This window comes from Rhinolophus sinicus, linkage group LG11, assembly GCF_036562045.2.
Source record: "Rhinolophus sinicus isolate RSC01 linkage group LG11, ASM3656204v1, whole genome shotgun sequence".
Taxonomy (NCBI): domain Eukaryota; kingdom Metazoa; phylum Chordata; class Mammalia; order Chiroptera; family Rhinolophidae; genus Rhinolophus; species Rhinolophus sinicus.
The window spans coordinates 12002663-12016204 of NC_133760.1; the positions used below are offsets into that span (position 1 = coordinate 12002663).

Consider the following 13542-nt stretch of genomic DNA (forward strand, 5'->3'; position numbering starts at 1 on the left):
TCCTCCAGGTGGGTTTTGGGGATCTGAGGACATTTCAGTCTCTGAAGAGGATTTTTCTGGGCACATTAGGGGCATTCTGAAGGATTTGGGGGAAGGGGTTCCGGGATTTGGGGCCTCTGAGTGGAAAATCTCCCCGGCGATTTCTGGTATGGGGGTAGGCGGGAGGGAAAATTCCTGGGATGTGTGAGAGGGAAGTCTGGGGGAGACTGTGGGGCAACGTAAAGTAGGTCTCTGGGGGAGATTCCAGGAATGCTGGGTCTGGAGGGTATTTGAGGGAGACTCTGAAGGAGGGTTTCAGGGCTTCCGAGGGAGGCTCCTGGAGAAGACATCTGACACATATTGCTGGAATATCCGAGGAGTGGCCTCGGGGAATATTTCTGGAAAGAGGAGGAGGATGGAGGACTGGGGCCAGAGCGGGGGTTCTCTGAGGCCGATTTCGAAGACCTAGGTCGTCTCTGGAGAAGCCTGTGGGAATGGAAGGGGTGGGCTCCCAGAGAGACCTGGGACCTGAAAGAGGGGGTGGGATGGGGGCTGTCAGGGGGTCTCTCAGGGAGATTTGGGGGGGCCGGGGACCGCCCTCCAAGGAGATGTCTAAGGTAGACATGCGGGGTCGATCCCGAGGGTGTGAGGGGGATCTGGAAGGGAAGCTTCCGAGGAGCCCTACGAGGGCGATTCGGGGAACAGGGTAGGGGCTCCTCTCGGGGGCTGGGACCCCCGAGGCCCGCGCTCCCCGCCCGCCCGCGGCTCGGGGTCCCTGAGGGGGCGGGGCCGCCCGCGCGGCGGCCTGGGGCGCCCTGAGGTGAGCCCCACGCGCCCCGACCCGCCGCCGCCCTGGAGCCGCCCGGCCTGCCCGCGACTCACCGCCTAGGCCGCCGCCGCCACCGCCCGGGCCTCCTCAGGCCACCGCCACCGCCGTCGCCCCCTCTCCGGCCCGCAAGCTCCCTTCCCTCCTCCCTCACCGACCACCGCCGCCGCCACCGCCGCCGTCGCGCTGCGTCACCGCGCTGTGCGTCACCGCCCCTGACCCCGCCCCGACGGGACCGCCGCGCGTCGGTATTAGCAGGCGCCACTGTGACGAACAGCGCGCCCGCCAACGGGCGGCGAGGGCAGCGCGAAGGGCGGGCGGTGAGTGCGGAGGAAGGCGGGGTCCTGGTGGTGAGGGGAGCGACGGGGGCTGGACGAGGCCCGGAGGCCCGCCCCCAGCTCCGTGTGATTGGTCGGTCAGGGGGCTGACGGGCAGGCGACCCAGCGGGCGGGGAAGGGGCGGGGCGCGCGCGGCGTTGCCACAGGCAACGGGCCGATAGAGCCGGGGATTGGGCCTCCCCTCCCGCAGGGGGCAGTCTCGTGTTCGTCTACCTCAGCAGCCCCACGCTAAGTCACAATTCCTGATTCTGGCGTTCAAGGCCCGCCCCTCGGCGCGCCCTGCCTAAGGCCTTGGCCCAACTGTGTCCCGACAGTCCGGTTTGGCTCTCAGGCCTCTGGAGTCTCCACTTTCTCAGCGCACCTCTCTCTAAGCTTGTTGCTCCTTCTCTCAAACGGAATAGGATTGAAAGAGACGATGCGTGTAAAGCGCTGGGCACAAAGCAGGCGGTAAATAAATGGGAGTTGTTGCTCCGGCTACTGTAATCTGTCCGTTCATTCCGCAAACTTCCCTGGCTCAGGGTGAACTAAGCAGAGTGGGTCCTCACTCAGAAGGTTCTCAGGTGACAGAGACGTGGCTTCTTAGAGGAACTCAGGAAATACTGTCGGGATGGACTGTAGAGTTAAGGCAGGGAATGGTGGGACAAGAGCTGCAGCCAGATGTTTGGCCACTTGAGGGAGATTGGACTTGCCCCTTGAGCACTAGTCTTCGAGCTGGGAAAAGCCATGGTGAGTTGGGTGTTTGGAAAGCTGTCTCTGGCTTCTATATTGGAGGGAATAGTACTGGGGGCGTGAGTCCAGGGAAGCAGCTGGGATGGGAGAGGAGCGTTTGCACTAGGGTGGGACTGTGGGAAGGGGAGGAGGTGCAGGTGGGAGAGGAGCCCAGGAGGCTGTGTGAACTGACCATGGGACTGGCTGGCTACGGAGGGGAATAGAGAGAGAAATCTAAGACAAGGCCCTCTGGTTGGGAGATTGGAGGTTTGGGGGGGGGGGGTCTACCTGAAAAGGAGACCCAGAAAAGATGCAGGTTCTGCAGAGGCTGAGCCCAGTGTGGGCCACCCAGCAGCAGGGTCTACGAGGCTGTACAACCTCTGGGTCCAAAGCTTACGAGAGAAATTGGGGCTGGAAACCAAGATTTGAGCATTATCAAAGATGGTAATTGAAGTTGTGGGAGTTAAGTGACCTATCCTGGGGAGGGTATGCGGGATGAATGGAGACAAGGACCCTACAGAACTTCGAGAAAAGGGAACACGGAAGGTTTGAGCAAAGCAATCAACATACCTTGAGAAAGAGCAGCGAGAGAGGAGGAAAACCAGGAGAGTGGCATCACAGATGCTGTGAGGAAAGGCCATTTCAGGCCAGGGGGGGTGATGGCACTAACCCCCCATCCACTACCCCCTATATTGAAGCAACAACTTTCACACCATATAGAGTGATTGTGCTCTATAGATGCCGGTTCATTTACTCATTTAATAATATATTTTAAGTACTTAATATGCACCACGCACTGCTCAGGGTACTAGAAATTCAACAATGAACAGGGCAGACAAACATCTTTGCCTTCGCAAAGCTTACATTCTAGTCTGGGGGACACAAACAATAAATAAACACAATGTACCTTGGTGATCAGTACTATAGAGAAAAAGCAAGCTAAGGGGATGGAGAGATGGTGTCAGCACTGGTTTAGATGGGGAAAGGCGTCTTTGATCAGGTGAAATTTGAACAGGTGAAACCTGAAGGAATGAAGAGGTGAACCATAAGGGAAAGAGGGTTCCCAAAAGTGGAAATGGCAAGTGCAAAGGCCCAGTGGCAGGATCATTCACAGAACCACAAAAAGGCTAGCGTGGTTGGAGGGAGCAAAGAAGAGAGTAGTGGAAGACAGGGTCCTACAGGATATGGAGGAGGGGTGATGGAATATAATTTAGTTTTACAGGCCACTGGAAGGACTTTCGCTTTTACCCAAATAATACGAGAGCCACGGAAGGGTTTTAAGAGAGGAAGTATGTCATTTGACTTGAGTTTTATTAGAATTCCTCTGGTAGTCCTCTGAAGAATGGAGTGTGGGGCGGGGGAGCAGGGAAACAGTACAGAGGCTCTTTCATGAGTTCAGGCAGGAAATGAAGGTGGCAGAACCAGGATATGGGCTGTGGAGAGGGAGAAGTAGGCAGGTTCTGGTTATATTTAGAAGTTCAGGGCTGACAAGTTCTGGAAAGAGAAGTGTTCAAGGATGACTCCAAGACATCCAGGTGGAGATGTCAGGTTGGCTGACGGATGTAAGAGTCCCAGGCTGGAGAAAGAATTAAGGTATCCCCTTTGAAAGGCAAGAGACTGAGGAGATCAGGAAGAGGGGAAAGTAGATGGACAAGAGAAGGGGACCAAAGTCTGAGTCCTGGGACGCCCCACTGTTAAAAGGAGGAACAGCCAGAGAAGTCAGAGGAAAAGCTGGCCAGGGTGGCGCTCTACAGGCCAAGTGAAAAACATGTTTTAGAGTGCAGGGAGCTATGGATGGTGTCAGATGCAGCTGACAGGGCATGGTCGATGAAAACTGAGAATTGACCATGAGCTCTATCCAGCCCTTTAGAGGTCATTGGTGGCCTGGTCAGTGGACATGGACAGGACTGAGAGTCTGCTGGGAGAGACTAGACGAGAAAATTAACAGAAGAAATTGGAGGCAGCGAGTGTAGATGATTCTTTCGAGAAGTTTTGCTGAAAAGGGAAGGAAATGAATGGGCAGTGGCTGGGCAGGAGATAGGGTTTTCAGTTTGTAAGGTGGAAGAGAGAACACTGTAGTCTGAGGGAAAGATCCAGCAGAGACAGAAACATAGGTAATGCAGGGAGAGGGAGAATAGCTGCAGCCATGCCCTTGAGTGGGTGACAGGGTGGCATCTAGTGCGGAGCAGAGGGGGACGAGAAAGATTTATCCACTACTATGGAGAGAAGCCAGCCATTGTGAGTCTGGGACTTGTGAAAATTCTCTTTTGTGTGCTTATAAATTCTCAGTGAAATACATATAAATTTTCCTATAAATTACTTCCTTCTTATTTCTCCTTTATATGACAGTAAGGACATTGTATTGATTTTTTTTAAAATCATGTATAAGTAGGTTACATTATCTAGAAATTTCATTTCAGTATGGGATAGAAAGCAATACAAAATGCTCTTAATAAAAAGGGGGTATTGGTCTGACAAGGTTGAATACCAAGATTGAATACTATGGGTCTATTATAAAGCCCATGAGGCTGAATAACACCAGGAAAAAAATCACCATTACCTGGGTGCTGTGGCGTCTCCTCTCTTGTCTCCCTTTTCCCATCAATATAACAGGTGGCAGTTTGACCAGCAAACATCTCTAAGCTCCTCTTTTCAGCTCTGGAATTAAAATATTCTGAATTGGGGTAAATGCAGGAAGGCTTCCTGGAGGAGGGTAGGCGCTAAAGAGCTCATTATATAGCGTATATGGAGTGTGTCCACCATGCCAGGAGACATGTGAAGCTATTATATCCTCACAACAAATCTTAAATCGGAGGGGTAAAGTTACTTAGCTAGGGTCACACAGCAAAGTAGCATTTGAACGCTGGTCTAGGTGATAGCAAAGGCTGGGAGGTCTTGGCAGATGAAGGGAAGGAAGAAGGGGGAGGAGCCCTCTGTGACAGTTGTCTCAGAATGGGCATAAACAGGATGTGGTGTTGGATGAAACCTTTCCCCTACCCCACACCCCGCCCCCCAGCGCTGGTCCCCACCCCTAGAAGACAGCGGAACTGAGTAAAGAAGAGGCCTGCGGACAGAAAAGCCATGGTCAGGGGGCCAGGGGTCTATGGGGTGGGTCTGGGGCTGGGAGGGCACCTGGGTGAAGGTCAGGCTGTGGGTTGGAGGTCAGGGGCTGGGAAGGGGACCCCACTGCAGCAAAGGTTCAGGCTGGGGGAAGAGAGATGGTGGTTCCGGGTTTAGCCCCAGGCAAGCAGATCCCTGGGTCTCCTTGAGTGTTGCCCAAGGGTTCCCCTTAGGAGGGCTGGAGTCCAGCCTCTGCTCTGCATCCCAAGTGTGTGCCCTGGTGAGGGTAGTGTCTGCCCAAGGAAAGGGTGCCTTTTTCTCATGTTCACAAAGGTCTCGTATAGGCTATCGGGGTGCTCCTTTTCCTTAGTAGATGGAGAAACAGGATTGGGGTGTGGGGGTGATGGTGGCAGGGGCCTAGGCCAGTCCAGCTCAGCTCTTACTGGGCTCCTCTACAGTCGGACTCCCTGGTGGTGTGTGAGGTGGACCCAGAGCTAAAGGAAAAGCTGAGGAAATTCCGCTTTCGAAAGGAGACAGACAATGCAGCCATAATAAGTGAGTGTCATTCTCCCCGACCCTACCCCCCCACTTCCCCATCCCCCCACTCCTGTGGAAGGATGGGAGGGGGTTGGGGACAAATGAGGAGGGCTGGGCAAGTGTCACCAATGGATGGGAGGGGGCAGCTAACCCCTGTATGCCATCCCTCCCCAGTGAAGGTGGACAAAGACCGACAGATGGTTGTGCTGGAGGAAGAATTTCAGGTGAGGGGCTGGGGTGGATGGCACCCCCCAAGAAGCACAGGGTGGGACTGAGAGATCCAGGGGCTAGAACTGATGCTAAGAGCATGACATTAGAGACCAGAAAGACCTGGGGGTTAAGTCCCAACTCAGCTGTGACCCTAAGCGAGAGATGTCGCCTATGTGGGCCTCTGTTTCCTTGTCTGTGAAATGGGGATAACAACTCATAGAGTTGTTTGTGGATTCAATGATTTAATCTTTGCAATGGGCTTAGAAGAAGCCCTGGCACATAGTATATACTCAATAAAATGATGATGATTATGATGATGATAAATGAAAGAGTTTCCAGACAAGTTATCAAAAAGTTAGCGGAAATCCTTTATAAAAGGGTAGACCTCACCCTCTCCTGGCCTCCCTGTCTTCATCAGTAACATGGGGATAATAATAAGGCTTAGTTGCTAGTGTTGTGGTAGGATTTAAGGGGAGTCCATGGAGACTGAGGCTGGGACTTTGAGACAGGGGAGGAGAACTGACTAGGAGCTGGGCTCCCTCGGGTTCTCTGAAATGAAGTGTAGTGAAGTGGTTACAATTTAAACCCAGATTCAAATCAGAACTCTGCTGCTCAGAGTTGCTGTGCAATCTTAGGTAAGTGTCTTAACACCTCTGGGCCTCAGACTGCTTACCTGTAAAGCAGGGATAATAATAGGACCTACACCACAGGGTTAGGGGAGAGCTCAATGAGTTAATCCATGTGCGTTTCTTAGACCAGTGCGTTGGCACATGGTAAGTGCTTATTTAATGGCAGTATTTTCTTCTTTCCTGTTTTGTTCCCCACCCCTCCCAGAACATTTCTCCAGAGGAACTAAAAATGGAGTTGCCAGAGAGACAGCCCAGGTATCCTGGGGAAGGGATGGGAGGGTCAGGCCATGGGGAGAGGGACGATAATGGAGGTGGAGACTTGGGTTCCAGTCCTATTCACAGGCTTGAGATCTGTGTTTGAGGCCAAGAGTTTTTACCCTAGGACTTTTGGTACAGTATACTAATATGTTAGTGCAGAATTTTATACTGATAATCATGCATGGTATTTATTAGAGCTTGGTTTTTAAAATACAAACTGTCAGGTTTTGGTCTCAACATTGCACATGTTTCATTTTTAAAAAAATGAAAATTTCCTTCTTTTTCAATGCTGAGGGATACCTCAGATAGCAAAAGAATGATCTGACCTTTAACGATTGGAGAGAATCCTGTGTGAAGCCACATGAGCCTGGTGCTTTCTGTGTGTGCAGGAGCTCTTTGACACTTCTATGAAAACTGGTCTATTTAGATTTTCCATCTCGCCTGGGGGGAATTTTGGGTGCCCAAGGATTTTGAGCCTCCATCCCAGACTCTAGTTCTCAGCCAGACCAGCTTCCCTGGCATCTCACAGGGCCCCATACCTGGAAGGGTACCTCGAATGGGTGGGGGTAGGGGATGGAATGCTCTGCAGCTGCCTGCTGTCTGGAAATTCTTGATAATTTTATCTTTGAATTTGTATTTTGTGTGAAGTCTTCTGGGACCATGGAGCATGTGTTGGGGGCTTGGAGCCTTTCTTGGCTCACGTGGGGTCCCAGCTCCAGCCCTGGATGGGTTCTCAGCCACCCACCGCCTGCACTGCCCAGTGGCAGCTGCTGTCCTCTGCCCCAGGCAAGGGGCCTGAGTGCAGATTCAGAGAGGGTCAGGGTCAGGGCCAGGGTCAGCACACACCTCCTGCATGACAAGTGCCAGGGTTTGCCTGTGAGAATCCACACTCTCCCTGCAAGTGTCCCCATGCCCAAGACAGCATGGCTTTGAATAGCAAATTAAAAAAGATTAGTCTGGAAAAAAAAAAGGTTAGTCTGGGGAGAGACTGCTGAAGAAAGGAAAAAACTTCTCCGGCCTTTTGGACAAAGGGCTCCACATTTTCAGTTTGCACTGAGCTTGGCAAATTATGTAGCTGGGTCTGGTCTCAGCCTGGGGTTCTAGAGTGTTGGACACTAGTAGTAATGGTTGAGCACTTACACGCTAGAACCAAATTTCCTGGGTTCAACTCTATCCACAGAACCTTGGGCAAGTGACATCACATCTCTGGGCTTCAGTTTTCCCATCTTAGTATGAGGATAATAACAGCACCTATGGCACAGGGTTGTTGTGAGTCAAATAATTTCTTAAGCCATTAGGTTTTTCTTTTTAAAATTTTTTATTAATGTATATTTGACATATAACATGACTGTATATTAGTTTCAGGTGTACAACATGAGTCAATATTTGTATATATTACAAAATCATCAGCACAGTAAGTCTAGTCTGTCACCATACATAGTTACAAAAACATTTTTTTCTTGTGATGAGGACTTTTAAGATTTACTCTTAGCAACTTTCAAATATACAACACAGTATTATTAACTGTAGTCAACCATGCTATATATTAGATACTCATGACTATTTATTTTATAACTGGAAGTTTGTACCTTTTGATATCCCCTTCACCCATTTGGCCCACTCCCAACCCCTCCCACTGGCAGCCACCAATCTGTTCTCTATCTGTGAGCTTGTTTTTTTGTTTTTTTAAATTCCACATAAGTGAGATCATACGGTATTTGTCTTTTTCTGTCTGACTTCATTTCATTTAGCATAAGGCCCTCAAGGTCCATCCATGTTTTCACAAATGGCAAAGTTTCATTCTTTTATATGGCTGAGTAGTAGTCCATTGTGTATATATACCACATCTTTATCCATTCATTCATCTTTGGAGATTTAGGTTGTTTCCATATCTTGGCTATTGTAAATAATGCTGCAATGGACATGGGGGTGCAATATATATTTTCAAATTAATGTTTCATTTTCTTTCGATAAATACCCTGAAGTGGAATTGCTGGGTCATATGGTAGTTCTATTTAGCACTTACTATAATTGTTATTTTTGATCACTTATTGTATTTGAGACGAGAACCCTGGGTCTTAGTTGTTAACCCTAGGATCTCAGACTGAGGCAAGATTTCAAGGTTGGAGACTCAGCTAATAGGCATCGGGCCTGGGCTCCAGGCTGAAGGCCTCAATTTGAATTCGCTTTCACTGGTGTAGGTTCGTGGTTTACAGCTACAAGTACGTGCACGGAGATGGCCGAGTATCCTACCCACTGTGTTTCATCTTCTCCAGTCCTGTGGGTAAGACACAGCTCTACCCATCCTGAGAAGAGGGTCTTAGATTCTGAGTGTGGGGTGTATAAGAGTGTGTTTGTGAGTGCAGGTGTATGTGACTGTGTGAATGAGTGTAGGTGCCTGTGTGTGTGTGTGTGTGCGTGTGTGACATGGTGAGTACCTGAGTGGGTGAATATGTGCTGTGTGTGAGTACTGGAAGAGTAGTGGGGTAGAGGTTGGGGCACAGATTCAAGAGCCCACCCATCTTTCTCAGTCCCCAGAGGTGTAAGCAAACTTCCTTCTTCGTTTTACCTAGAAACTCTTGTCTGGCCCCTAAGCCATCTCCAGAGACCCTGAGAATAACTTCAAGCCCCTAGACAAAACTGGAAACTGAGTATAGCCTCCAGGAACTCCTTAGAACAGCTCCTAGGACACTTAGAAAACTCCACGGCCTGCAGGACATTACTGGAGCCTTAGAGAACACCCCAGGGCCCCCCAGCACTGCTCTCTTTTCTTTTCTTTTCCATGCAGGCTGCAAGCCGGAACAACAGATGATGTATGCAGGGAGTAAAAACAGACTGGTACAGACAGCAGAGCTCACAAAGGTCTGGGCCTGTGTTAGTTTTGGGGAGGAAGGGTCTGGGAGTCTGGGCTCCTGGGTCTGAGGGAGGAGGGGTTGGGGGACCAGTTCCTGGGTCTGATGGGGGAGGGTTCTGGGGATCTGGACTTCTGGTCTGAGAGAGGAGGGGGCCAGAGTCCTCGCTGTCTCAGTTCCTGAGTGGATCATAATACTGAGCACTCTCCCTTCCCAGGTATTTGAAATCCGTACCACTGATGACCTCACGGAGGCCTGGCTCCAAGAGAAGTTGTCTTTCTTTCGTTGACCTCTGGGATGGGGATCTGAATTCCTGATGTCTGAGTTCCCAAAGGAACTGGGGACTCGGATCCCTAGGACTTGAACAGCTGAGACCCTAAATAAATTAAAATGCAAGAACTCAGAGTTCCTCCGTTATGGCTCAGTTTCTGTTTCTCATGGTGAGCGCGAGCGGACAGTCCCTGCAGTACCAGCCTTGGGCCAGCAGAGGGCAGGCAGACCAAGTGGATGCCTGACAAGTCCGGGGAGGAAAGAAGGATGGATACCTGTTTCTCAGAAAGAAAGGGAGGGGCCTGAGGGGTTTCCTTGGGAGGGTGGTGGTGGTGGTGGTGGCGGAAGAGGTCGGTTTTCCTGAAGGAATTGTGGGAATATTTGAATCCATGGAGGAGCCACTCCCAAGGGGCATAAAGACACCTGGGTGGGTGCCTGTTTCCCCTCCTCCTCCTTCTCGTCCCAGCTCTAGGGGCTAGCAGGCATTAGCTTGCACTGAATGCTACTTTTCTCAGTGAGCCCCCAGGCAGGAAGAATTTAAAAGCCGAAAAGTTGTTAAAGATCAAACATAATTGCTTGAGGGGCTCAGGAGTTGCTAGGGTGGGTGGTTTGTGTGGTTGGGTAGGTCTGAGGGCCCAGGGCTGGGAAGGCAAAGAGGATCCAGGTTCCTCAGTGGATCCGTGAAGGGCATGAAGTTGAGGGGACAGGAAAGGGACATACTACTCATCTCTGTCTAGAAATTCTTTTTTTCTCCTGGCATCTCTGGGCACTTGACTCTCTCAGCCTCCCTGTTTCTATCTCTAAGGGACATTTATTGAGCAGCTATAGTGTACCAGGCTCTAAAAACTCTGAGATGGGCAGGTCTTCATAGATATAAATCACTCTTTCAGTCTCTGCTTCTCCATGTCTCAGTTCCCCTGTCAGTCTGCAGATTCAGGGAGCTGGGAGCTCCCTCTCTCCCACCCCTTTCCAGGTTCCCTGTAGAGACGTGTCCGTTGCCACGGAAACAATGGCACTGTGACCTTGGGCCTGGGCTGCCTCTCCCCTAGCCCTGGCATTCCTGGGGGAGGGTCCACAAGCCCAGCTCTAACCCTCCCCCAGCCCCCCCAGCTGGAACACACCATCCGCTCACCACCCCACTCTGCCCATCCCCAATCAGGACAAGCCCTTGCATGAGGGATTCAGGATAGACTCATTCTACATCGGGCATAGAGAAATTCCCCCTGGGGAGGGGGGTTTGGGTTGAGCTCCTCTCCGCTGACACCTGTCCTAGTGTCCCCCCCATCTCTCTGCCAGGCACATCTCCAATCCCCCGCCCCTCACCCACCCATCATAGCCTGAGTCCTGATGGCTAGAGATGGAAGAGGAGGATGGGCTGGAGATAGGAGAGGTCATTCAATTAACAGGTCAGGCAATTCCCCACCTGCAAAGGTCAGAGAGGTAAAAAGACTTGTCCAAGGTCGTGCACTCACATGATCAAATTAATAATAATTGCTAACTCTCTGATTGAGGGCTTCCTACGTGCCAGGTACTGCTATAAGCACTTTACAGGTATTAACTCATTTAATACCCCATGACGAAGGTACCATTATAATCCCCAATTTACAGATGAAGAAACTGAGGCCCAGAAGCTAAAAATGGTTCCCTGAAGTCCCACAGCTGGGGTCTGTATAGTGACAACTTTAACCCAAGGCTATCCTGTGGCCAATGGCCACTCCCTCTCTTAGGCATGGGATTTAGGGAACCATCTCCTCCTCTTCCTCTCCCTCCTCTCCCTCTTCCATTTCTCCTCCTCCCCAATTGTAGAACTTCTGTCTGCATCCAGGCTTATGGTTGCAAACAATCCAATTAGAAAGAGGCATGTACAAAGATTTATCCAATCAGGAGAAGGGAGTTTGGAAAGCAGGGACCAATAAGAGAGAGTGACTCTGAGGGGCAGCCCAATACACAGTAGGTTTGGCTAGAGGGATTATGGAGGGACCAATCAGCGAAGCCAGAACAGAATACATTATCCAATGAAGAGTCAGCACAATGGGGTGTGGCTTTGGGTTTGAGGCCACGCCTTAGAGGGGTGGTACAAACTAGGGACCACCTCCTCTCTTTCCCCCAACCTCCTCTCTAGGCTGGAACAGATCCAAGCTCCCTAATTTTTATTTTTATTTTTTTTTTCTTATGGAGGGCGAAGCTCACAGTGGCCCATGCGGGGATCTAACTTGCAAGCTTGGTGTTATCAGCATTACGCTCTAACTAACTGAGCTAACCGGCCACCCCAAAGCTCCCTAATTTTTGAATCCCAGCCCTTGGCTTTCCCTGGGGCACTTCTCCCTGCTAACCTAGAATGTAAGCAGGGCTTAAGTTGGAGAGGTGGAGACTGGATTTTAGGGGGAGCTGAGAATGAAGGACTCAGACTAGGCATGAAGGGCCGGCCAGTCCGTAGGCTGAAAACTATATGCTTATGGAGTGGAGCCTAAGATAGAGGAGTGGGGCTGGGGCTGAGGAGTGGGGCTGAGACTTGCCCCTGGGGGCAGAGGCTGAGGGAGTCTGAACAACTATTATATACTCTAGGGTGGTGTCTAAGGGGAGGTGCTCAGGCTTGGGGGTGGGTCCTACACTTGGGCTTTGCTTAAGTCAGATAAAGCTGGAGTTTTTGCTTTAGGGCAGAGCTTTAGAGACAGAGGGTGGGATCTAAGTTGTGGTTTGGGGTAGGAATTAGGCCCCTAGGGAAACAATCACATTACAGACTTACATCTGTTGTCCTCTTTTTCCGGCCAACTCACATTTCCCTAGCCGCTGGGGTGTACCCTTTCCCTTTTAGTGACCCTAGATTGGGAGATGATGTTTATTCCTGAGTATGGCCTCTGCAGGGAGTCTGCAGCAGACGGAGCTCGAGGTCCTCTCCCAAGAAGCATTCAAGAACACATGTTTACGGGTGCTAATTGGCCTTCTGGACACTGGAGAAAATTGGTGCCTCTGCCACTGCCCTCAGGAGGCTTACATTTCAATGACTAGACAATCAGCAATAAACAAATAAGTAAACAAATAAGCAAACAAGATCATTACTAAGAATGACAAATGCTATGAAGGAAATAAAATGAGGTGATATGATAGAAGTGATGGGACCTGTTTGGGCCTTTTTTTTTGTTGCCTCTTTAGTCTCTAGAGGAGTCCCCCGGCTTTTTTTTTTTTTACTCCCAACATTTATTATGAAAAATTTCAAACTTGCTGCAAAGTTGAAATAATTTTCCAGTGAACACCCATCTACCCACCATCTAGATACAATCATTCATATTTTACTGCACTTGCTTTATCACATATCCATCCATCAACTTATTTTTTTAAGTATTTACAAGCAATTTGCAGACATCAGGACCGTTGGTGGGGGTGGGGGTGTCAATTGGAGAATGGGAAAGGAAGGCTTCTCTGAAGAGGTTACATTTGAATTAAGACTTGTATGAAGAGAAGGAATCAGACATGGAAGCGGAAAAACTGCCAAGGCCCAGGGGCTGGGATGAGCTGGAACAGAAAAGTCATCGAGGCCAGAAGCTAAGAGTGATCAGGGATTAGGCCAAGAGCTCGCAGGGCCAGATATGCTCTGTGAGTGAGGCCGCCTCTGCCTGGGTTCAGGCTCTTTGTTTCTCCATTTCTATATCTCTGCCTCTCTTATTATTATCTTTCTCCTCATCCTCTCCTTTTTCACTCTTGTCCTTCCCAGGCCTGCCCTCACCCTCTTTCCCCTTCACCTCCACTTTCCCCTCTATTCTATTCTGCCACTTACGATCTGTGTGACCTTAAACAAGTAACTAAAGCTTTCTGTGGCTCAATTTTCCTCATCTGTAAAATGGGGATAGTGATGACACCTCATCTGGCTGCTGTGA

General features: G+C 50.2%; 2 protein-coding genes across 3 annotated transcripts in view; one reads left to right on the forward strand and one right to left on the reverse strand.

Moving 5' to 3' along the window:
• Positions 1-1000, reverse strand: part of SAMD4B (sterile alpha motif domain containing 4B) — a 35484-nt gene extending 34484 nt beyond the window's left edge. The window contains exon 1 of the mRNA XM_074314342.1: positions 862-1000. The gene's annotated coding sequence lies outside the window, so the exon portion shown is untranslated. The remainder of the gene's footprint in view (positions 1-861) is intronic.
• Positions 1001-4861: 3861 nt separating this feature from the next.
• On the forward strand, positions 4862-9802 carry GMFG (glia maturation factor gamma). Of its 2 annotated transcripts, none has more exons than XM_019751301.2 (7): positions 4862-4935; positions 5370-5466; positions 5623-5672; positions 6493-6542; positions 8747-8829; positions 9334-9407; positions 9615-9802. In XM_019751301.2, exons 1-7 carry the CDS (start codon positions 4933-4935, stop codon positions 9684-9686), a joined length of 429 nt encoding a protein of 142 aa, XP_019606860.1. In that variant the 5' UTR covers positions 4862-4932; the 3' UTR covers positions 9687-9802. The 2 variants fall into 2 exon arrangements, with proteins under 2 accessions (XP_019606860.1, XP_019606859.1); XM_019751300.2 differs by having other exon boundaries at positions 4908-4959.
• Positions 9803-13542: the final 3740 nt, after the last annotated feature.